The 24,263-nt window shown below is 44.7% G+C and overlaps 1 protein-coding gene across 1 annotated transcript; it reads left to right on the forward strand.

The window, feature by feature from the left end:
- The first annotated feature begins 19,167 nt into the window (after window positions 1-19,167).
- Window positions 19,168-19,566, forward strand: LOC138360990 (uncharacterized). The gene has a single exon (XM_069320474.1). The coding sequence runs from the start codon at window positions 19,168-19,170 to the stop codon at window positions 19,564-19,566; it is 399 nt and encodes a 132-aa protein (XP_069176575.1).
- Window positions 19,567-24,263: the final 4,697 nt, after the last annotated feature.

Genomic DNA, 24,263 nt, shown 5'->3' on the forward strand with positions numbered 1-24,263 from the left:
GTCCCCATATGCATCATTCCAATGGTTCCATTAGTGTAAGGACCTGGAGGATGCACCCACCATATGTGTACAACTAAAAAATCATCCAATAAGTTCATCATACACACGATGAACTAAATTAAAATTTTCCCCGACATGACTCACAACACTTCTCCAACATATACATTATATTCACATCATAGCACAGGTAAAATAGTCTGTAATAATTTTTCCCATCTCCAACAATGCACATATACCTAAACTGCTGACATATAATTACATACAAACATAACCATAAAATTACATGGACCAGAATGCTGGCACTTAAACAGAAATGACACTAGTCATTAATATATACACAACACATATATATCTAAGGTTCTTCATCCTTAGTAATTATAATTTAACATCTTGCCCTGTACTGTTGACATAAGGGCTTACAATGATCACACAATGTTTCACTGGCCTCCTCCACAATTGGCAGCATCACTTCTCTTGTCTTTGTGTCCCATGGTTGCTAGGTCATAGATCCTCCATGACCCAGACAAAACCCAGGCTGTCCAGCCTGGTGAATGTTGTCAATGTCCCATCGTTGCTCTGAGGTAACGTGATCCTGGCCTCCAGAGCAACGGAGATTCCTACCCCAGGGTCATGTTCCCTTGGGTCTGTGCTGACGTCTCGTTCCAGGGCACCAATCCCAGAACGCTGTAGATACCTCACAGCTCTCTGGTCTAGGCCCATCCGCCCAGAGTGTGTCCACCTGTATTCACACCTTCCCGACCGCTGTACCTGCAAAATATTCCCTCGGAGCCCCCTGGCTCGATCCCATTATTACATAACCCCCTCGGCTCCTTACTCTCTCCCCGTATATAGCCTGAGCGCAGCTGCAAAACCATTGCAGCTGGCCCTTATCCCTGCTTTGATGTCAGGGGGCGAATTTCGCCTATAACGTCACGTTGGCTTCACTTCCACCCCCCTTTTTTTTCTAGAATAACTGAGTGTAGCCTCATAGCTTCCCTTCTACTCTACCTGAAGCTCTGTGACATGATCCCGGGGGACCTTCTCATGCCTAACACTCAGTAATGGTGCCGATGAGGTAATATACAGTATATACATACACATACATTATCACAATAAATACCTCATTAAAATAATTTCACAACTAATGTCACTAAAGCATCATACTGCCACTGGCTTGCCTCTAGCGAGATTCCTGTAACAACTTAATAAGAAATTAGTATATCTACTTCGCTCGTCCACTGCAACCACCAACACCTGAAATTTGAAATTCTACCTTATAATCTTATCCATAAGACTTACCCACTCCGACTTAATTAATGAAAATTTTAATGAGAATAATGAATTTTTATTAGTCTTTTATGAGTTTTGCTAGATATATCGACTTGGCTCGCCTACTGCAGCCACCAACTCCTGCAATTATCCACATTTCATCTTATCCATAAGACTTACCCACTCCGACACACCATTACCTCTGGTCATCCCAACCACTGATGACCTCAATATAACGCTACACATCCTCACAACCACTTCCTGCGTCCTAACGCACCGACCTTGCTACGCCAATACTCACCTTACCGACCACTACCTGGCGCCCCTGCGCCACCATATACTCCACAACACCACACCCCATACCAGGCGTCCAAACGCCACTACACTACACCACCCAATGGCGTCCCCAACGCCCTCAACACAACACCCGGCGTCCCCCACGCCCTCAACACAACACCCGGCGTCCCCAACGCCCTCAACACAACACCCGGCGTCCCCCACGCCCTCAACACAACACCCGGCGTCCCCAACGCCCTCAACACAACACCCGGCGTCCCCCACGCCCTCAACACAACACCCGGCGTCCCCAACGCCCTCAACACAACACACGGCGTCCCCAACGCCCTCAACACAACACACGGCGTCCCCAACGCCCTCAACACAACACACGGCGTCCCCAACACCACACACGGCGTCTCCAACGCCCTCAACACCATCACCACCACAGGCATATGCCTTGCGCCAGAGCGCATCAAAACACCACGAGACGTCACCACCAATAAGTAACTAAATGCAACACACACACTCCCTTTTCTCTGGCAATCCATTAATTACCTGACTAACACTCGTCAGGTATAATTTCTTGTGTAGTGGCCACCCGCCACACTCTACCACCTGCGTTAACATACTTCAACGCTAATGTCTACAATACACCCGGTGTTACAACAACCAGTTATGCTACACATGCTACACCTTGGCGCTACAATGCCAACAATGTCATGCACTATACTACATCCATGATATCCACAGTGAAAACATGCACATTTCACTACAGTAAATACTATGCATTACGCTGGCATCTAATAAGCCACTACACATGCATTACACTACACACCACATGCATTACACTACACACCCCGGCGTACAAACGCCAATATTCAACCATGCACTACTCCCGGCGCCACACACCCCCACCAACGGGACACGCTCCCCGTGTCCCACGATAACACTCTCCATAATGCTACCTGCACCCACAAAAAAATCTCCATGGCCCTCTCCACGGTACACGAGACATCGAACCCCAGACATCAAATTACGCGTCGCTCGCTATGCCTAGAAGTTCACAATTCACTTCGCCTATTTTCTGTTTCGATGTAACGCCTGAAATCGCTCGAATCTTTACGTAATATTTATTTATCTTTAAAATATTCGATTTACACGTTACATGAAATTTACTTAACTTCAAATTACGTAGTTTTCACGCTTAATTTCACCTTAGCAACGGTTTCTCACTATTTCCGCCTTACCAACGATATAAAACAAGCTCCAAGGTGCGGCTCGCTTGGCCCGCACATCGCTTGGCCCGCACATGGCCCACATTCACCCGCGCTAGTTTACCTCGCCACGCTGTATAATCCGCACTACGAACACTGCACTTGTTTTGGATCCCGATGCTTCAGTGGTCCAGACTTGCCTCTTAGCCGTCTCTCGTTGCGGGAATCTGGAAAGAAAGAAATAAACCCCACATGTGCCCCACAATGGCCTAGTCCCTTTAATTAACTAACTCCTCTGCCCTGGTCTCACCTGACCCTTCTTTCCTCCGTCTAGTAACCACCATTCTCACCACAACCCGACGTCTACCATTTCCCGAACATTCCCTCACCAACTAAACCAGAACCACACTTCCTTCATCTCGCACAGTGTTCCAAAACCTGTTTGCGCTGCCACCAAATATGTCGTGACGCTGAACCCCGGTTCATTCCGAACACAGCGATTACACAACACAACACCTTGCCTCAGCAACCGTTACTACCACCGTGTACTCCTACACACACCAGACCCTTGAGGCGTACCACTAGGTTTGTATTGGAACACAATGAATGAACATACGGAAGGTATTTAAAGGCCGTCGGGTTTTGTCATTTAATTACAAAGAATAGACTCTGACAAATAATACTATATTAATTAACATACTCTATTAGGTCAATACACTTCCAATACCCATAGACCACTTGACCTCCGCGGTCACCACCCACACTCGTAACTTCCGCCTAAGTCCCTAATACGGAATGATTACTACAACGCTCCACACCCGGTTAGTCTTACATTCAATACTCACATACTGCAGACTTAACTTGGTCACTAAGATCACAACAGGCTCTCGCATAGCTGTCTGCTACACTTCGCTGCTGCCACAACCGGGGATCCAAAAGGACTTGCTCGTTCAACTTCCACAATCAGACTGACTCCAGTCAGCCATCTCCCTCAACCATTTCACCCCACCTCTCAAGGAAGGTATAATCCGATTAACCTTATCCCTAGAGAGGTAATCTTGTTCCTAGAAGCCTGACGAAGAATAATTCCTCTTTCCAGGAATTAATCATTTGGCTAAACAGCTTCGGTCTTAATCCATTGACCTTTCTTAGATATGTGATCCATAGTCTGTCTACTTACATGAACTTCCAATCATCATTCGTTAAGTGTTGTAGTAATGATCCTCTAGCTAATAATTCCTACTAACTTGTGGATTACAACACCATATGTTACCTAACTCGGACTCCCAGTTGACATTATCAGCAGCAGTTATAAAATTGTCTATAGCAGTTTCATTGTGCTGCCTAAAGCTTAACTCCCTTGTCTCTAGAGGTGGTTTGTTAATGTTAGTTAAGAGAAATGTGGGGTAATAGTCTGTAGTGCTATCGGTGATAATACCTGAAGTAAGCGGAGAGGTTATGTTGGTCCAGATGTGATCTAGAGTCGTGGCAGTACTATCAGTGATTCTAGTAGGTCTAGTGATTAAGGGTATGAGGAAGCGGGAATTCATACAGTTGAGGAAGCTAACAGCAGTAGGGTGTTCAGGCTCGTAGAGGTCAATATTGAAGTCCCCTGCGATAATTAGATGGTTTTTGTTTAGTCTGTTATCTAGTATTAGATTTCTAAGGTTTGAGTTGAATTCGGACACATCAGTGTTAGGAAATCTATAGACTGCACCCACAGACAGGACAGACTCGGCACCTTTGACTCTGAAACTGGCGAAGATATACTCCCCACAGCAGTCTCTAGTTCTAATTACTTTTAAGGATGTTAGTTCTTGGTGGTAGTAAGGAGCAATACCACCACCTCTCTGATTTTGACGACAGTTGTGAATTGCCGAGTAGTTAGGCATGTTAAAGAGTTGAGTATTATGCTCTTTCAACCACGTTTCAGTAAGTATAATAAAAAAGAATTTGTTGTCAATAGTTTCAATTAAGGCACTAACATCATCGAAGTGTTTACCTAGGGATCTAACGTTCAAGTTGATTACATACATATTGTGATTATGTGTTATTACATTGTGTACATCATGTACTGTAAAATATCTGCAATTTTGATCATTAAAGTGATGATTGTCATAGATAGTGGATAAGAGGTTTAGTTCTGGGTCTATACTTGTCTGCATAAAAAGGCTGGTTGTAGGAAAACAAGGCAAGAATGGCAAATACAAAATAGAATTTTGATATAGAAGGGGGAAAAATATATAAACAAGATTATACAATACAAAACAAAATGAACAAAAAAAAGAAAAATGAGGTAGATTGCTTGCAAGTACTCTCAGGTACACTGTAAGTAACAATTTGCAAGTGTTAAGTCGACAAGTATGCAAGTATTAATAAAGTATTGCATCAATATTAAGTGTATTGCAACACTTAAGTATGCGAGAGTTAAGTAATGATGTGTTGTAAGTTTTGCAACACAATAATAACGTGTGGTTAGTGTTGCAACGAATACATAAAATGTTATGAGAGTTGCAATACATAAAGAACCTTTCGTGAGTGTTGCAACATCGAAATAAGGTGTTGTGAGTGTTGCAACAACGAAATAAAGTGTTGTGAGTGTTGCAACACACAACTAGATTTTTGTCAACACCCACAGCATCTCATTTTTTTTCTGCAACACTCGCAACACGCTATTCCTGTGTTTCAACATTCGCAATTTGTGTGTATTCGTCTGATGTCGGTGTATTTTTGTTTCTCTATATGTAGACTTTCATTTCCATCAAGGTTGTCATTCAGGATTCTTTCCTCTCTAGTTTCAGTAAAGAAATTTAATGAAAAGTTTTCAATGTCGTAACTTCTTGAAAGGTATTGATCATAATAATTATCTTAAATGACTCTGATCTAATATCTAATGAAATCTTATAAACTGGTGAGACCAACTGTGTACTCTCCAGTTTGTTTCAATTTATTAGATCTGTGCTGCTAATAAAATACGTTTGTGTTCGATCCCGGATGGTCCAAGTGCTTGGGCACCGTTACTCCACTCCGTCTTCTCACTTCATGCAGAGTCAGTGCTCGATCCCCGATGGTCCAAATGGTAGCTTTCCATTCTTTCACTTCGGCCTTATATATCCCAGATGATCTTAATATTCCTTCCAAGTGCTGTATATTCATCTTGGCTTAGTATGTGCGCCGGACAGCTGAGTGGACAGCCTGAGATTCGTAGTCCTGAGGTTCCGGGTTCGAACCCCGGTGGAGGCGGAGACAAATGGGGAAAAAAATTCTTTCACTCAGATGCCTCTGTTACCTAGCAGTAAACAGGCACTTAGGAGTTAGATAGCTGCTACGGGCTGCTTCCTGGGGTGTGTAACAAAAAGGAGGACTGGTCGAGGACCGGGCCGCGGGGACGCTAAGCCCCGAAATCATCTCAAGATAACCTCAAGAAGATAGTACTTTCACCTCATAATCACCTTACCTTGCCTTACCTCGCTTCATAACAGAGATTCTTTTCCTAACTGATTTTTCTCCTCATGCCAACAATGTCAATTGATGATGTATGATGAAGTGGATGAATGTATGACTGATGAGTTCTTCATTAAGCAGGAAGCGTCGTGGCCAGACTGGGAGGTCGGACCCGGTGTTCACGCGGTCACCAGTTCGACCTCAACCCTAGTTGTTCTACAACCCTAGTTGTAGAACTAGATTCTACAACCCTAGTTGTAGAATCTTCAATTCTTCCATATTTTGGTCACAAAATACTTTAGTTTTAATCTAAAACTATTTTTCATATATTTTATCAAATTTTAAATATTCAGTCTCGTTTTATTTATAAATTCTAGCAAATTTTATATTTTCTCATTTTATCACATTATATTTATTTGTTCAAATTTATTTTTATTAATCCAATCATCCTTTTCTGGATATTTATTCATGTATATTTATCTGTTTAATCACCTTCATTAATTATTCATCCGATTTTGATTGATGTATTAAATTACGTTTTATTTGTTTAATCTTTTTCTGTTAATCTATTTAAGAAATTTTTAGTTATATTTTTATTCCATTTTTATCAACATTACGTATCAACATTGTTTTTATTTACATGTTAGTAATGAAATATTTATGTCGTGAAAGGATTCAATGTTAAACACTGTTACGAACCCGATTCCATCGTTGGAGCTCAGAGCAGCGACGTCAACGCCATCTGTGAATCCGCTCCCTAACACCCCACCCCCACAACATGGACGCCGCCATCTAGTGGAGGCAGGATGATACCAGCAAGAAGCGCTAGATTCCTGTCCTAGTCAGATCGAGAGGTAGCTGGTGCTGACCTCTGGTGAGGTGGTGCTTAGAAAATCAGCGCCATCTATTGTAGGAGGAGTTGTATGTTTATGTCAGAGACCGTAAGGAATGTTTCCTAGTGTCCCATGCACTGACCAGTGTACTGATGATGTGTCTGTATCCACAGAGTCGATGTAGGGCTGCTGTGGTACGAGGACAGTCAGTCTACCTAGGGCAGCCAATATCTCTCTACTCCATTCTGCTTTACGGAAGCAGTGAGCCACCGCCGAAGAAGTGTTCTACTGTCTGCCTGTGAAGTGGCAGTGACAGTATTCGGCGTACCCCGGGACTGGCTAGCGGAAGAGACGGCTGACAGTAAGGTGCTACGGTGGAACGTAACTAGCGAGTTGCAAGAAGCTCCTGCCAGGGGTTCGCTACCCTTGTATTAGTTCGTGTGGAGAGGCCCAGCAGCGCAAGGCTGATGTTCTCTGCCAGCTCCAGGCTGGAGAGTGATTGTGGGAGTTCACAACGAGCACCTAGTGAGACTGTGAATTGGCTGGCCCGTGGCTAGGGTAGACTCGTTGGTGATTCCCAGTCCTGGTTGAGGACGGTACTGTGTGTTGAGGAAACACGGAAGCCGACAAGACTGCATCGATTGATCATCGAGGAGCACTTAGTGTCCTATGAGAGAGACACTTGTGTATGTATTAAGTGTAGTAATACTTCCTTTAGGATTATATATGAGGTGATGGGAAAGTGATTATATGTGAATATATTGATAAGTAATGAAGTGTCGTATTCAATGCAACTCTCCCATTGTGTTTTACTTGCATTACCGAGCTCACTCCTTGAATGCCACTACTAACTTGGGGTTGGATACCAGAACTTTAGTTCCACCAGCAAAGAACCCGGTTGCGACCCATTGTGGCCGTAACAAACACTTCATGGAAATAATAGTTGTGAGAGTTGTAACTTTGCAACACAAGAATACCATGTTAGTGTTGGAAAGCAGGAATAATGTGTTGTGTTTTGTAGGTCTTCCAATACACAGCAACTTTTTTTTAAATGCAAAACATTCCTGTGTTGCAATAACCACAACTCGCCATTCCAGTCCTCGCAACAACTCATTCCTGTGTAGCAACACTGAAAACACCTCATTTCTGCGTTGAAACACTCTTATAACGCTTTTTGGTTGAAACACAAGACATTAGCTACATAGCCTTCCCAGTTTGGTGCCTTCTTTTGATAATTACTTACAAGACATTATTCTTGTGTGTTGCAACACTTGCAAGACATTATTCCCGTGTGTTGCAACACTCACAACATGTGAATGTATTAGTGTTATGTTTGAGTATTATTGGTTCTCTTTAAATGTAGATGAAGGGAAAATATTTGAAACATAAATTATAACCCGTTATAAAATAATTTTCCCTCCATCTGGTGTTACTGGCTTTCAACACTTGAGGCCAACTATAAGGAAAATCAATATCTGATCTATACGTCAAATACACTGATATTGTCTCTATTTACTCTCATTCGTTCTTTACTAAAAAACACAAATCATACTGATAGAATTTCTATTATGTTGTCGTTGTAAGAAAAATCTTGAAATGTACAAAATCAGCTTTAGGTCTTAGTAATATTTCAGCTTTAAACAAGAAGAAACACTGATTATTAAGGTGAACACTAGGTGAACACTAGGTGAACACGCCTAGGTGAACACGTCTAGGTGAACACGCCTAGATGAACACTAGGTGAACACGTCTAGGTGAACACTAGGGGAACACGTCTACGTGAACACATATGGTGAACATATTACCTATAAACAACCTATCCAAAAATTATGAATTGGATAAATACAAAGTTCAAAACTTCGATGACATAGCTTAAATAATTTTTGAGAACTTTATATACTTCATTTTGCTTAAATTTATTTTAGATCCATGCTGAATATAAAATATATTTTTGTCCTCTCTCCGATGGTCATAGTGGTTGGGCACCGCTTCTTCAATCCGTCCTTATATATCCCAGCTCATCCTAATATCCTTAACAAGTGCTATATAATCATACTATGGCAGTACTTTCACCTCATTATTACTTTACCTTACCTCACCTCACCTTACCTTACCTTACCTCACCTTCCCCCTCCCCATCTGGCCCGTTGGTGCCGTGAGTGGGCTTAGCGGACGGCTGCCGGAGTGTGATGCTCTGTGGGACAGTCCTCTGTCCTTTTGTGGCCTTGCACTCCTGCTGCTGTCTTCTCTAATTGTGCCAGATCGCTTTTCCTTTTCCTTATGTTTCGTTTTTCTCCCCCCTCTTCTCCTATCTGCTTGTTGTTTCCTGCCGACCTTTTGCTTGTTTTGGTTATTCCTTTGGACTTCTTCTATTTTGACGCCTGGGTGCTTGAGGAGGCATACTCTTGCACCCATAGAACTGTAGTACCCAACGTCTCGACCGAGGGGAACCTTTTATTGTCACTCCTCCTTTCGTCGCTGAACCCGATCTCGACGGACTGACGGTTCTTAAGGTGGCGTTTGTGGGGCGTATACTCACGACGCACCCTTAGGGGGCCCCGGCATGATCGGCGATAGCTTCCTGTTGGGTGTCCTGCCTCTAATTGTGGATCCATGGTGGGTATGGGGGCACATTCGTGAATGAATTTATCACTCTTCGTCTGTATGTCATTGAATGTTTCTGTTGTACCCTCTCGGGCTCGTGGGGTGGGCGACCAAGCCCCCGAGTCGGCCTGTCTTAGAAAACCGGGCTCTGTAGCCTCTGCTGCATTGGGCCCCGACCTTGCTCCTCCTTTGACTCTCCTGACTTCTTCCCCCAGCTCCCCTCCCTCCTCTGTGGTTGGGTCGAGCCTCAAGCCCCCAGTGGTGACCACTACGTCCCCTGGTGTGGCTAAGTCTCTCGTTGTGAATAGTGCGCCTTTTGTTCCCTCTCTCTCTGGGGGTTCTCAACGCCGTCCGCGCCACGGCCGCACTCGCTCGATTCCTTCCCGTACTGATGCGTATCAGGCCTTGTTTGGTCCTGCTTCATGGGCCAAATACTTTGATCTCCTTCCTCTTGATTCTGCGCCTCCTGACGATTTCTCCCTTCATCGGCATCTTGTTGATTCCGTGGATGCCTCTGTTACCTACAACCCCACTCGTCTTGGTACACGTGTCGTTGCTGCTCCTTCTCAGGATGCAGCTTCCCTCTTGGCTGCCTTATCCTGCCTTGGTGAGATCCCTATTCGGGTCTCAAAGAACGCTCGGCTGAATGCCAGTGTTGGCACTATTCTCCTCCCGCCCCATGTTGAGACCGGTGTTCGGAAACTGCAGGCCTGCCACGATGACATTCGGCATATCCTTGATGCCCAAGGCCATTCTGTCCTCCAGGTAGACTCGTTTACTCGTCCCCCTCTTGGTCGTCGCCGTCAACCCCTTCGGGTTGTGAAGATCACCTTTGATGGTAGGACCCTTCCACCCTCTGTCATTCTTGCTGGTGCCAGGTGCTCTGTCCATGAGTATATTCCTTCTCCTCGGCTTTGTAACAAGTGCTGGAGGTTTGGGCATGGTGCCCTCCGCTGCTCTGGGACTGTCTCTCTCTGTCCTTTGTGTGGGGGTGAAGGTCACTCTAAGTCGGAGTGCACTTCTCTCAAAGCTCGCTGCCTCAACTGCGGTGAGGCCCATCCTACCTTCTCCCGTGCCTTTATCCATTACAAGCTTGAGGGAGCTGTCCTCACCTTGAAGCACCAGGAGCATTTATCTTTTCCTGAAGCGAGGCGCTAGGTTCGCCAACTCCCGCCTTATGCTAACGTCTCTTATGCTCGCGTGTTGCGTTCTTCCTCTCCTCGTCCTTCCCACCTTCCTCAGACTCGCAACCGTTTCCGGGCCTTGTACCCTGATACGCCCACTGCCCCCTCCTCTGCTCCTTTGAGTTCTGTCCCGAAGGGTCCCCCTCCTGGTTCTCTGTCTGGGGTTCCCTTTCTTTCTACCGGGTCTGTCATGTCTCCTGTGTCTTCTTCCTCGTCTCCCTCTGATCCTCCTTCCCATCCTTCTCGTCCATCTATTGACTCTCCCCGCCGCCTGTCGGTGCAGGCTGATGTCCATCGCTCTCCTAATGGCCGTCGTGTGTGCTCTCGTTCGGCTTCTTCTGTTGAGATGCTGGAATCCGTTGCCCGGTACGTAGTTGCTGGGACACCGGTCTCTTTAAGTCAGAAGCGTAAGCCTGGCTCCTTTCCTTCCTCCTCCCCGGCGAGTAAGAAGGCTTCGCTTTCTTCCTCGGCCACTACTACTGTCTCTATTGCTCCTTCCCCTCCCATTTCAGTGGTTGCGCCCTCTGTTCCTGCTATGGAGGTTTCTTTGGCCCCTGTTTCCCTCTCGGTCGCTGCCCTTGCTGAGGTGCGCTCCCCTCTTTCTACTCCCCTTCTTCCTGCCGGTGTCCTTGACTGCTCCTTTCCGGTGTCTCCTATTCCTCCTCCTCCTCCGGACCCTGCCCGCCCACCTCTGGTCTGTTCTCCCGCTTCCTTCCCTCCGTCTTTTCTCAGTTTACCCATGCCCCCTAACCCTGACTTTGCTGACCCTGATCCCGACCCTGATATTCTTTAACGTGCTCTGTTGCTCTTTCGCCTTTGTTTCTTCCTTGTTCTCTGTTGTTGTCCTTTCTCTTCTCGTCGATGTCTATTCTTCAATGGAACGTTCGAGGTTATTACGCCAATTTTCTAGAACTCCAACTTCTGATTTCGCGGTTTTCGCCCCTTTGTGTCTGTCTCCAGGAGCTGATGCTTGGTGATTTCCTGGTCGTTTTCGTGTCTATTCCTTTCTCCCCCTCCCCCAGCTGTTGCTGGGGCTCCTAATTCTTCTGCTCTCTTGATTCGCTCTGATGTTCCCTTTGTCCCCTTACTTTTTCCTTCGCCTCTCCATTTTTCTGCTGCTCGTATCTTTGTGGGGAAATGGTACACAGTTTGTTCCATTTATCTCCCCCCCGAGTGTCCCACTTTCTCTTCCTGATCTGAAACACCTCCTGGACTCCTTGCCGGAGCCTGTTCTCCTGCTAGGTGATTTCAATTGTCGTCATTCTCTTTAAGGTGATGATCTGACGACCACCCGGGGACGCCTTCTTGAGCCGTTTATCCTCTCTTCTTCCCTGTCTCTTCTGAATTCTGGTGAGCCCACTCATTTGGACTCTCGGACTCGCACCCTTTCCTGTCTTGATCTTTCTCTTTGCTCTTCTACTCTTTACTTAGATTTCACGTGGCAGGTTCTTGATGACCTCCATGGCAGTGACCATTTCCCCATCCTTATTTCCTTTTTCTCTTTTCGCCCTTCCCTCTCCTTTCCTAGGTGGCAGTTTGCTAAAGCGGACTGGAACCTCTTTACCCTCAGTGCTGCTCTCTCTGGCCTCTCCCTCGCGCTCTCCTCCTTTTTCATGACACTGTCTTCGACGCTGCCCTCCACTCTATTCCTTGCTTTTCCTCTCGGAATCTACGGAAGTGCGTTCCCTAGTGGAATGCAGACTGTGCACGGGCGGTCCGCTGTAAGCGTGCAGCCTGGAAGAGGCACCGCAGTCAGCAGACGGCTGATTCTTTTCTTTTCTTTCGGAAAGCGAGTGCGGTGGCCCGTAGGGCCATCCGTATGGCTAAACGTGAATGTTGGGCATCTTATGTCTCCACAATTACGTCCGAAACTCCCCTGCCACCGATCTGGAAGCGTATCCGCAAGACAGCGGGTAAGTTCGTTCCTGATGTTTCACCGGTCCTTCACCTCCATGCTACTCTTGTGGCGGACCCGTTGCAGGGCGCTACTGAACTGGGTTTCCACTTTTCTTCTGTTAGCTCTGGTCTTCATCTTCCCTAATCTTTCCTTCTTCGTAAACCTGTCCTTGAGTCTCGTCCTATAGATTTCTGCACTCGTCTTCGACTTCCCTATAACGATCCTTTCTCTCTCTCTCTCTCTGAACTTCGTTCTGCCCTGGCCCTCTGCAGTTCTACGGCAGCGGGCTCCGATGGTATTCATTATGAGATGCTTCGCCATCTCCCTCCGTGCACGTCTCAGTATTTACTGAGTCTGTATAATCGGATCTGGGAGTCGTCGTCAGTCCCTGAGGACTGGCTCTATGCTTTTGTCCTTCCTGCTGGCAAACCAGGGGTCTCTGGGACCTTCCCCTAAGGACTTTCGCCCTATTGCCCTCACAAGTTGTGTCTGCAAACTCTTTGAATGTATGGTTAACGTTCGTCTGATGTGGTTCCTAGAACACCATCACCTCCTCTCCCCTTCTCAATTTAGTTTCCACAAGTGCCGCAGCACGAAAGATGTCCTGGTGAACTTGGAGGTCTATATTCGTACTGCTTTTGCTGCGAAGACCTCCGTTGTTGCCGTCCTTTTTGACCTGGAAAAGGCTTACGACACCACTTGGCGATATCATATTCTATTCCAGCTTCATTCTTTTGGCCTTCGTGGTCATCTCCCTCTCTTTTTCCCGCAGTTTCCTCTCTCATCGTTCCTTTCGGGTGAGGCTTGGTGAGGCTCTGTCTTTTTTTTTTTAAGCAATATGAAGGTGTGCCTCTGGGTAATGTTCTGAGCACTACTCTTTTTATGGTTGCCTTCAATGGTCTTCTTTCCTCTCTTCCTTCAGGTGTCTTCTCCGCTCTCTATGTCGATGATCTTACCCTTTGCTGTCAGGGTGATGATTTGCCTCTCCTTCAGCGCCGGCTTCAACTTGTGATTGATGCCGTGTCGTCTTGGGCCATCGATCATGGCTTCAAGTTCTCTACTTCTAAGACTTGTGCCATGTATTTTACTCGGAAACGGGTCGTTCTTCGTCCCTCTGTGTCACTTTATGGTCATCCCCTTGAGTACAAAGATTCCTCGAAGTTTTTGGGGTTATTCCTTGACACTCGTTTGTCTTGGTCTCCCCATATCACTTACCTCCGTGTTGAGTGCTCTAAGGCCCTTACCCTCCTTCGGGTATTGTCCCATACTTCTTGGGGAGCGGATAGGCGCACTCTCCTTGCTTTACATTCCTCTCTCGTCCTGTTTAAGGTCGATTATGGTTGCCCTGCTTACTCGTTTACTTCTCCTTCTACTCTTCGCTGTCATGATGCTTTGCACCATACTGGGTTGCGCCTCAGTTCTGGTGCCTTTCGTTCGACTCCCGTCCTTAGCTTGTATGTTGACACTGGCTTCCTGTCTCTCCAGGACCGCCGTGATCGCTACTGTCTTCACTATCTTGCGCGGTCTTCACAACATCCTTCCTCACGCCTCTGCCGTTCTTTAACTTTCACCCCTCCTGCGGTTCCTGTTCCTCTTCACCACCTCCCTCTTTCTGTCCGGTTATCTCGCTTACAGGATTCTCTTTCCGTTCGTGTTTCTAATGTTTCTCCTCCTGTTGTTCCTTCTTTGCCCCCGTGGAGAGTCCCCCTTCCGCAGTTTTGTACGTCCTTGACCCGCATCACTAAAGCTTTTACCTCTCCTACGGTTCTAAAACGCCTTTTCCTTGAGCACTTTTCTTCTCACTCCCGCTCCGTTTCTGTCTTCACCGATGGGTCTAAGTCTGTGGACGGTGTTGGCTACTCTGTTGTTTTTCCTGATCGCACTTATATGTGTCGCTTACCTCCGGAGACTAGCATCTTAACAGCGAAGCTTTATGCTATTCTCTATGCTCTTCATCTCCTGCTTTCTCGTTGTCAGTCTTCCTTTGTAGTTGTTGTTGACTATCGTAGTGCCCTCATGGCTCTCGGGCCCTTTAATCCGGTTCATCCAGTAGCTGTCGAGATCCAGCATTGGCTGTTTCTTGTTCACAGTAAATTTAAGTCGGTTGAGTTTTGTTTGGTTCCCAGCCATATTGGTGTGTCTTTAAATGAGCGTGTGGATGCTGCCGCCAAGGAAGCTGTCCGCTCTTGTCCCATCTCTCGTAAAGGTATTCCATATTCCGACTTTTACCCGGTTATCCATTCCTCCATCCTTACCCGTTGGCAGGCTTCTTGGTTGTCTGTTACTGGTAACAAACTACGTACTCTTAAGTGTTGTGTTTCCTCGTGGCCGTTCTCCTACCACCATAACCAGCGATGGGAAACAGCTCTGGCGAGGTTGCGTATTGGCCATACTCTCTTAACCCATGGACACTTGATGGAGTGCCGCCCTGCTTGTTATTGTCATAATTGCATTGTCCCTCTTACGGTCGTGCATGTCCTTCTTGAATGTCCTGACTTCCAGGACGAGCGTGTGTCTTGCTTTCCGACCGCCCCTCGCGGTCACCTGTCCCTCAATAAAATTCTTGGTGACTCGGATGCTTTTGATATAATTCGCCTTATGCGTTTTTGTTCTCGTATTGGCATCCTTGGTGATATTTAGCGCCCTCTGATTATCCCGCACATTTGACGGTGCTATATAGCCTTCCCGGTTTGGTGCCTTCTTTTGATAATTTAACTTATATATAAATAAACTTACTTACCTTACCTTACCTTACCTCGCATCCTCACAGATATTTTACCCCTATTGATTTTATCTCATCATGCCTCATATGTTATGTGGATGAATGTATGACTGCTGAGTTCTTCGTTAAGCAGGAAGCGTCATGGTCAGAATGGGAGGTCGGACCCGGTGTTCACGCGGTCACCAGTTCGACCTCCTCCCTCTATTCTTATTTTTCTCCATATATTGGCCACAAAATACTTTAGTTTTAATTCGTTACTATTTTTCATCTATTTAAACATATTTTAAATATTAAATTACGGTTTATTTGTCATTTCTAGCAACTCTTATGTTTTATATTATTTATTGTAATTATAATATTACAAAACAGTAATAACATGTTATGAGTGTTGCACCGGTCAGGAATAACATATTGCAACACGTAATTACCCTGTTGTACGTAAGGGTTTCGACATGTTTTATTCTGCATGAAAACTCACACCACTTCAATCCTGGGATGTAACACTCACAACACTTCATTCCTGTGATGTAAAACTCAGAACACTGTATTCATATACGTCGCAACACTGACATATGTACTCGTGGTATGTCTGTGTATTTTTATTTCTATATATATGGACTTTCATTTACAGGAAGGTTATCATTCAGGATTCCTTCCTCTCAAGCATCAGTAAAGAAATATAATGAAAAATATGTTCTATGCCGTAACATATTGAAAGGAATTTATCATAATTACCTTAACTATCTATATAAATAAAAATGGAAATGTTCGTTTGTTCAAAATCGCTAATCTCCGAAAGCTCTTCACCGATTGCTTTGAAATTTTTACACAACGTTCCATTCGCATCCGAGCGTGTTTTTATATACGTACTATATAGATGTAACATTCTTTTTTCATTGTTTTTAATTTCGTTTTTTTAACTGTTCTTCTTATTGTTCAGTGCAATTCGTGGTGAAATTGAGCTGTGTCGATTGATCTGTGTTTGAATTTAAATATTTCGTTAGTATTTTTTGTTTTTGTTTTGAAAACAGAAAAATGAACAACACGTTTATTTCACAGCTGCAAATGTGCAACAAACAGTTATGAATCCACCGGCTACAATGTTAACTGCTTTCTTCACGTTATGTCAAAATGACGCGTTTGCAAAAACTCTGCTGTATTCGGAAGTGCCTACGTATTACACATGAAATGCCAGTAGAAAATAATTTGAACGACGTAAACGAGGAGAGCGAGTGAACGGACAGCCTGGCATATTGAAACAAACTACGATAGGCAGACTGTACACCGTGCATCCCAGTCAAGATGAATGCTTCATTGTTCGCATGCTGTTGGTTAATGTGCCCGGTCCAACGTCTTTCCATCCATTGAGATTTGTCAACGACGTAACACATGCCACTTTCCATTGTGCATGTCAAGCTCTGAATTTACTAAATAACGACCGACACTAGGACGTATGCATTAATGACACGTACAACACATCACATCCAAATCAAATTCGTGCATTGTTTGCAATCATATTGACCGGCTGCTCTACTTCATCTCCAACAGAGTTATGGGAGAAATAAAATTCGCACACGGCTGAAGATATTGTCCGTCGAATACGCAAGGAAAATTCAAATATGAACATGGATTTCACAGCAGAAATCAACAACGAAGCGTTGATAATGATTAAAGATTTGTGTTTAGAAATCGTGAACAAAGTACTAAATCAATTGGAAATGCCGTCACCGAATCGATCTGCTGCTGCTTCGTTCATGTTCAATTGCTTGAGCGAAAAGGCATTTACAATCAAATAATTCAAACTGTAAAAAACGAATTTGGAGAAATCATCCTAGATGCGACAGGAGGATCTGTAAAAACTTTCTAATTAGATTGATTCTGGCAGCATTTCGATCCCAAAATGGCATAGCCATTTGGCGATCCGAAAATGGCATAACTCCTGCATCGTCCGGAATTATTGCGACATTGCTACCAGGTGAAAGAACTGCTACTTTGGCTTTGAAATTGCCGTTGAACATGCAATTCATTGAAACTCCCACGTGCAACATTTCCAAAGCATCCGGCTTGGGAAACGTATTACAGAAATGAAAACTAATTGTTTGGGATGAATGCACAATGGCCCCCCAAAAATTGCTCGAGGCTCTTGATCGATCATTACAGGATTTGCGGGGAAACATCCGACCATTTGGGCACGCATTAATATTGCTTGCAGGAGATTTCAGGTAAACATTAGCTGTAATTCCTCGATCGACATTAGCGGAGGAAATAAATGCTCTCCTGAAATATTCTTCTTTGTGGCGCCACGTAAAGACGTTAAAATTAACTACAAATTTGCGTGTCCAGCTGCAAAACGATCCATCAGCTGAGATATTCTCACATCAATTGTTGGAAATTGGGAACGGAAACGTGCCGGTTGATCTGACCTCAGGACGAATTTCTTTGCCTCATAACTTCTACAATTTAGTGACGTCAAAAGAAGAATTGGTTGAAAAAGTATTTCCTAATATTCAAACCAATTATAAGAATCACGATTGGCTGAATGAACGAGCGGTTCTTGCGGGCAAGAACAAACACGTCTAAGAACTTAACAATATTATTCAGTCTAACATCCAAAGCGAGGCAGTCACATACAAGTCCGTCGACACTGTTGAGGAAGCAGATGAAGCGGTTAATTATCCAACAGAATTTTTTAATTCACTCGATCTGCCAGACATACCATCACACGAACGGAAATTGAAAATCGCAGTGCAAATTATCATGTTGCAAAATATCAACCAGATCAAACTTTGCAACGGCACGCGCTTTGCAGTAAAAAAATTAATCAGGAACATCGTAGAAGCAACAATCTTGACAGGACATTTCAAAGGTGAAGATGTCCTCATTCCCCGCATTCCTATAATTTCAACAGATATGCCATTTCAATTTAAGAGATTGTAATTTCCAATTCAATTGGTGTTTGCAATCTCCATCAATAAAGCTCAGGGCCAATCTTTAGAATTGAGCAGTTTATATCTAGACACGAATTGCTTCTCACATGGTCAATTATGTTGCGTGTTCTAGAGTCGGCAACCCAGACAATCTCTATATCTCCACAGACAATGGAACAGCAAAAAAATATCGTATGCCCACAAGCATTGTGAAATTAAACATATTAGAAACGTGCACTTTCTCTTTTCTTTTTTCCATTTAACCAGACTGAGCCACAGCAACGCGGGGTGTGTACAGCTAGTACCAAAATAAGGAGAGAGTGCAGAGTCACAGCGGCTCGAATTGGGTGTGTGCACGAGACAACGAGGCCAGTGTTGGAGCCGCACCCCCCCCCCCCTAAATGTGTGACGCTGAGCCCCTCTCCAAGAGCAGGAAGCGTACAGGGTGATCTCCTGATCAAAGTACAAGTACTATGGGTTTTGGTTGGTTTTATGGAAGGGACGTACGCACCTATCTACAACATCAACATAATAATATTTTTGGGCCTGTGTCCGGGAAAGTTAACTGACACACCCACACCCTGTCTGAGAGTTGATTGGTACAACCCTCGTGGAAATAAGTAGACTGTGTGACCGCAGGTGTATATTCTCTCTCTTGGGAAGACTCGCAGGACAAGATGGATATGGTGCAAGCGTTTGTGGAGTCAGGCAAGCCTGAGGACTTGTAAGGTTGCACCAGGGAACGGTTTAAACAGATAGCGGAGAGATGTTGCATCAGGGTGAAGGTAGCTGGGATGAAGGATGAGATCCTGAGTCAGTTGAGAGCCAAGAGTGAAGCGGTAGAACAGGAACCCCAGAAAGGAGTTGAAAGTGGAAAGGAGGATGATGGGCAGGATGAAGTGAGATCCCAGGGATCGAGTATGAGCAGTAAAAGTAGCCGCAGTAGCAGGAGTAGCCGGAATAGGAGCTTGGAAACATTGCCGCTAGAGCTCCAGATGCAGCATGAGGAGAGACAGTTCCAACTGGAAAGGTTGAAGTTAGAACTTCAGATGAAGAATGAACAAGAGAAAACCAGACTGGAGGTAGAGAAGGAAAAAAAGAAAACTAAACTGGAGGTAGAAAAAGATAAAACCAGGGTAAGGGAACTGGAATTGGAACAGGAGAAAGAAAAAGAGAAAAACAGGGCTAAGTGAACTGGAGCTGGAACAGGAGAAGGAAAAAACCCAAGTTGAAAGGGAAAAAGAGAGAACAAAACAAATGCAGATAGAAGCAAATAGAACTTTGGCTGAACAAAGGATTGAACATGGGTTGCCAGAGAGCACCACCCATGTATCACACCCACCAGATAATAGGGTTAGGGAGAAGGACATTCCCTTATTTGTGCCCGAGGAGGCAGAAAGCTTCTTCGAGCATTTCGAAAATGTAGCCAATATCAAGGAGTGACCACAGGATGACTTGGCCCTACTGGTTCAATTAAGATTGACCGGCGCAGCCAGGGAGGCATACACTCAAGTGACATTGGAGGAATGCCAGGATTATGCGAACGGTAAAGAGCAGCATACTGCGCTCCTTTCAGTTAATCCCTGAAGCTTATAGGAAGCGTTTCAGAGAGATGGTGAAGATTGGAGCAAGTACGTTTGCTGAGACAGTAAGGGAAAGGCGATTCTAGAATTGGGTTGAGTCTGCCGGAGTTGGATCTTATGCTGACCTAAAGCAATTGATGGGCATGGAAAGGTTCCTAGAAATGATGCACCGCGAGACAAAGTTCCAGATTCAAGAGGCAGGGGGTAAATGATGTAAGAGATGCCGCAGATAGAGCGGACATAATTACAGAAGCGTACAAACGCTTAAGGGAGAACAAAGTGAGACGTGAGGCGAGACATAGCAATGGCACCCAGTGGAGTCTGGGGAGGGAGAAGTTATGGCAGAAACAGAGGAGACTGAGGTGTGAAAATTTTTGATAGATGGACGAGTAATCGCAAGCATCCTGAAACTCAGAGGAGTAGGTCACACACTTCCTCTGAAAGTGAGGATGAAGAAGTTAAACGAGAAACTATATACGTGCCAAGAAGTCAAGAGTCCAGTAAAGCCCCACAGAGTACGAGTACTGCACCTGGCCTGAGGAACTCCAATACGAGCGGGCAGAGTCAGAGCCACTCAGGAACTTATAGGAGAGATTTCTCCCAAATGAGATGTTACAAGTGCAACAGATCGGGTCACATAATGCGAGATTGTAGGCAGGACAAGAGAGTTGTGACCCTGGCCATGTGTGACCCTCAGAATAAAAAGATTGATGTAACCCAGAACAAACCACAGAAAGTAAACTTAGTGAACGAGCAGTATAGGCCATTCATGAGTAAAGGTTGGATCAGCATAGGTGGCCACCCTGAAGTAGAAGTTGGTATTTTAAGGGATACCGAAGCTAATCAGAGCTTGATTACGAGAAGCCTGATTGGGGAGGGTCGACTGTTAGCTGGCAGGAGGAAGATGAAGGTATAGGGGTTCGTGTCTGAGAGTGACATGACCGTATGTGCTGTCCAGCTAAAGTCGGACTATGTGTCGGCGGAGGTGATGTTGGGAGTATGCCCCGACATACCTGTTCCAGGAGTCCAGGTGATCTTGGGGGAATGACGTGCGGGACGAAGGTGTTGCCAAAGGTTATAGTGAAGGCTGTGCCAGAGGAGTGCCCGGAAAGCCACGGCACAGGTGGGACACCTGAGTGTGTAAACCTGACTGGCATCCTAGAGGGTGAGTCAGAAGACCGCCAAGCCATTGAGGACCCTGTCTCGATAGTGACGAGGGCAGAGGTGGCCAACAGGGAAGCCACTGGCGAGGATATGACAGTGTCGACTCCACCGATAGAAGATATCGGCGTGGAGATAGCATGGCTGTTTCATGAAAGCCTAGCTCAAGGAAATGAAGAAGACACTGGAGACGATGTGACAGTGTCGACTACATCAATGGAAGATATCGACGTGGAGATAGGGTGGCTGTTTAGGGAAGGTCCGGCTCAAGAAAAATGCAACCTCGGTGAGGTCAGAAGCGAAGATGACCCAATCGAAGAAGAATAATGTGAAGAGAGTGAACCTGAGTAGAGGTTTCAGGCCCGCTGAAATTAAGAGTCGGAAGGTGGATGCAACTGTGCTGAACAGAAGTGAAGAAGGATGTGGACAGACTGAGGACGGGAGTAGAGCGTCAAGTTGTCCACGAGCACAGAAACATAGGGATAATGAAAAAAAGTTGTTTGAGATGTCAAGAGTTAACACATTTCACGGGAAGCGTGAAGATAAGATAGTGAAGAAGAGTGATAGCCAAAAAGAGGAGGTGAGAAGAGACAGTATGTGCAGAGGGATGCTTACGAGCACTCTGGAAGAGGTAAAGCGACAAGTACTGTCGTGTGCTGTCGAATGTAATACAGTGCTTGAGGAACCTTTGAGGGAACGAGGAAGTGATGGAGGAGAGATGGAGTTGTGTAGAGGTGAGAAGTGTGAGAAGAAGATGATAGTGCAGGCGTGGAGGAGTAGAAGAAAGCCGAGGATTCGATGGAAGTCGAAGAAGATGTAGTCTCGGATAAATAAGGAGACGAGAGAAGAGATCGTCTGTGAAGACGAGAAAGTGAAGCATGATGACAAGAGACGGAAGCTTGATGACAGTAGATGGAAGCGTGAAAACGACAGAGTGAAGAATGTTGATGTGAGACTGAAGTGTGATGGTGATAAACCGAAGCACGAGGACGACAGAGGAGGAACAGAAGGTAGATATCTGTCTCTGAACGTGAAGAGTGCAAGAAGAGGAAGAAAAGGTGGAGGAAAACAGTAAGCAGGGTGGACTGATGGAGCAAAGGTGTCCAAGGGGGACAGCCAAGCAAAGGTGTGAAAGAAGTCGGATCGCTTAGGAGAAGACCATGTTTTTTGAGAGTTGTGAGCCAGATGTTGCAAGGTGCAACGGTTTATTTGCTGACTCCTGGAGGGAGTACGTAAACGGACTAACCAGTCGAACAAATTGGTAAAAGGACGAGAGACAATGTAGTGGGTGATGCATTACCCTGAGTGAGCCACTGGAATAACTCTCAAAAATAAGGTGAGGGAAGTGTTATGATCTCGGGCTGCCTGAGAAACGAGTCTACCCCTTGAGAGTTATTCTGCAAGACCAAACCTAACTTAGAGGTCAAAAACATATAGATACAGATATATATGTGTTAAACACTGTATGTTAGATTTGACAAGTAGTTTAAAAGTATGGGCAGTGAATAAGAATATAAATAAATGATTTGACAAGAGATGTAGAGACTTTGCTGGAGGCGTGAGGCTCGCTTTCAAAGGGCCTTGACCTCACTTCAGCTGCAGAAATCGTGAGGGGAGATCGCACTCTGTTGAGCCCTTGTGGAAGAAGAACCCCTGATTGTCATACCTTCAAGAAGTGCACGGACGTTTCGAGTGTGGAATAAGTCTGGAGACGTGTCAGCTCAACTCGTGAACTACAGAAAGAGTGCAGAGCAGTTTTTAAAGCAGTTCTGTGGGCAACCTAGGGCGCCCTGTGTCCGCGCCCAACCAGCGGGCGTCAGCGAGCAATTCGAATTCTGTGGTTTGTCTGGGAAACGAGTTGCTGAGAGAACTTCGAGCTCAGTAAAGGGAGTTAGTAGATAAAACTCTAAGGCAGTTGAAGGAGCAGTTTACTCTGAGGAAGAGTAGCCCCAAAGTGAGGAGATGGACCTCAAGCTGTGTGAGGACTAGCAGTGAAGTGAAGTTTCAAGTGCTTCTGTATTACCAGTGGTGAAGCATCATTGCTGTTCAAGGAAAACGTCATGGTGCAGCAGCCTGGAAGAGCTGTAGAGGATCCTGGTAGAGAATTGTTGAGGAACCTGAAGACGTTCCGTGTAGGGAACCTCTAGAGATAGAGGAGAAGTTCTTATTGTCTACTTATAGAGAGTTGATAGAGTGCTTGAGTGTCATTGGCGTTCACGATACAGTGGGAGGCGAGTGATTGGATAGTTTTGTATCAATGAATATTTATACTGATGTTTATAGTAGTATAGCCATAGGGTGAGTTACCTGTATATATTTATACACTTTCTAGGGCTGATAGTGCCATATTGTATTTTGAGATTTAACCCACTTGATGAGGTTGGTAGAGTAAGTGGCAAGCCAGGAGTTGGGCTATCACTTGATAAGCAGCTGATATGAGTCCTGATGGGATTGGATTGCTTGTGTTCTGTCTTGTGTTGAAAGTTTGTTTTCACCTCATCCAAAACTGTTGTAACATATCACCTCACCCAAATGCAGGTATAAAAAATCGAAGATGTTTAAGCTCTATTCAGTTACAGTTGTGTGTGTGTAAACTAAAGTCTTTGAAAATGTAATAAGTTTTACGAAACGCGCTCAGGTGTCGCGTCAGACTAGAAATAAAAATGAATTTTGGAAAATTGATTATTCAATTACCATTAACAGTGAAAAATAACATAAGAAAGATCGAGAAAATTCGTGTTAGAGTTATTAATCTTACTTTTTCGGTCATATATAATAACATATGTCTACAGGAAAGACTGCTGCCAAAATATACTTTATATATATATATATATATATATTATATATATATATATATATTTATATAATATATATATATATATATATATATATATATATATATATATATATATTTTGGTAGCAGTCTTTCCTGTAGACATATGTTATTATATATGACCGAAAAAGTAAGATTAATAACTCTAACACGAATTTTCTCGATCTTTCTTATGTTACTTTTCACTGTTGATGGTAATTGAAAAATCAATTCTCCAAAATTCATTTTTATTTCTAGTCAGACGCGACACTTGAGCGCGTTTCGTAAAACTTATTACATTTTCAAAGACTTTAGTTTACACATACACAACTGA

The sequence above is a fragment of the Procambarus clarkii genome, unplaced genomic scaffold (assembly GCF_040958095.1).
Source record: "Procambarus clarkii isolate CNS0578487 unplaced genomic scaffold, FALCON_Pclarkii_2.0 HiC_scaffold_139, whole genome shotgun sequence".
Classification (NCBI taxonomy): Eukaryota; Metazoa; Arthropoda; class Malacostraca; order Decapoda; family Cambaridae; genus Procambarus; species Procambarus clarkii.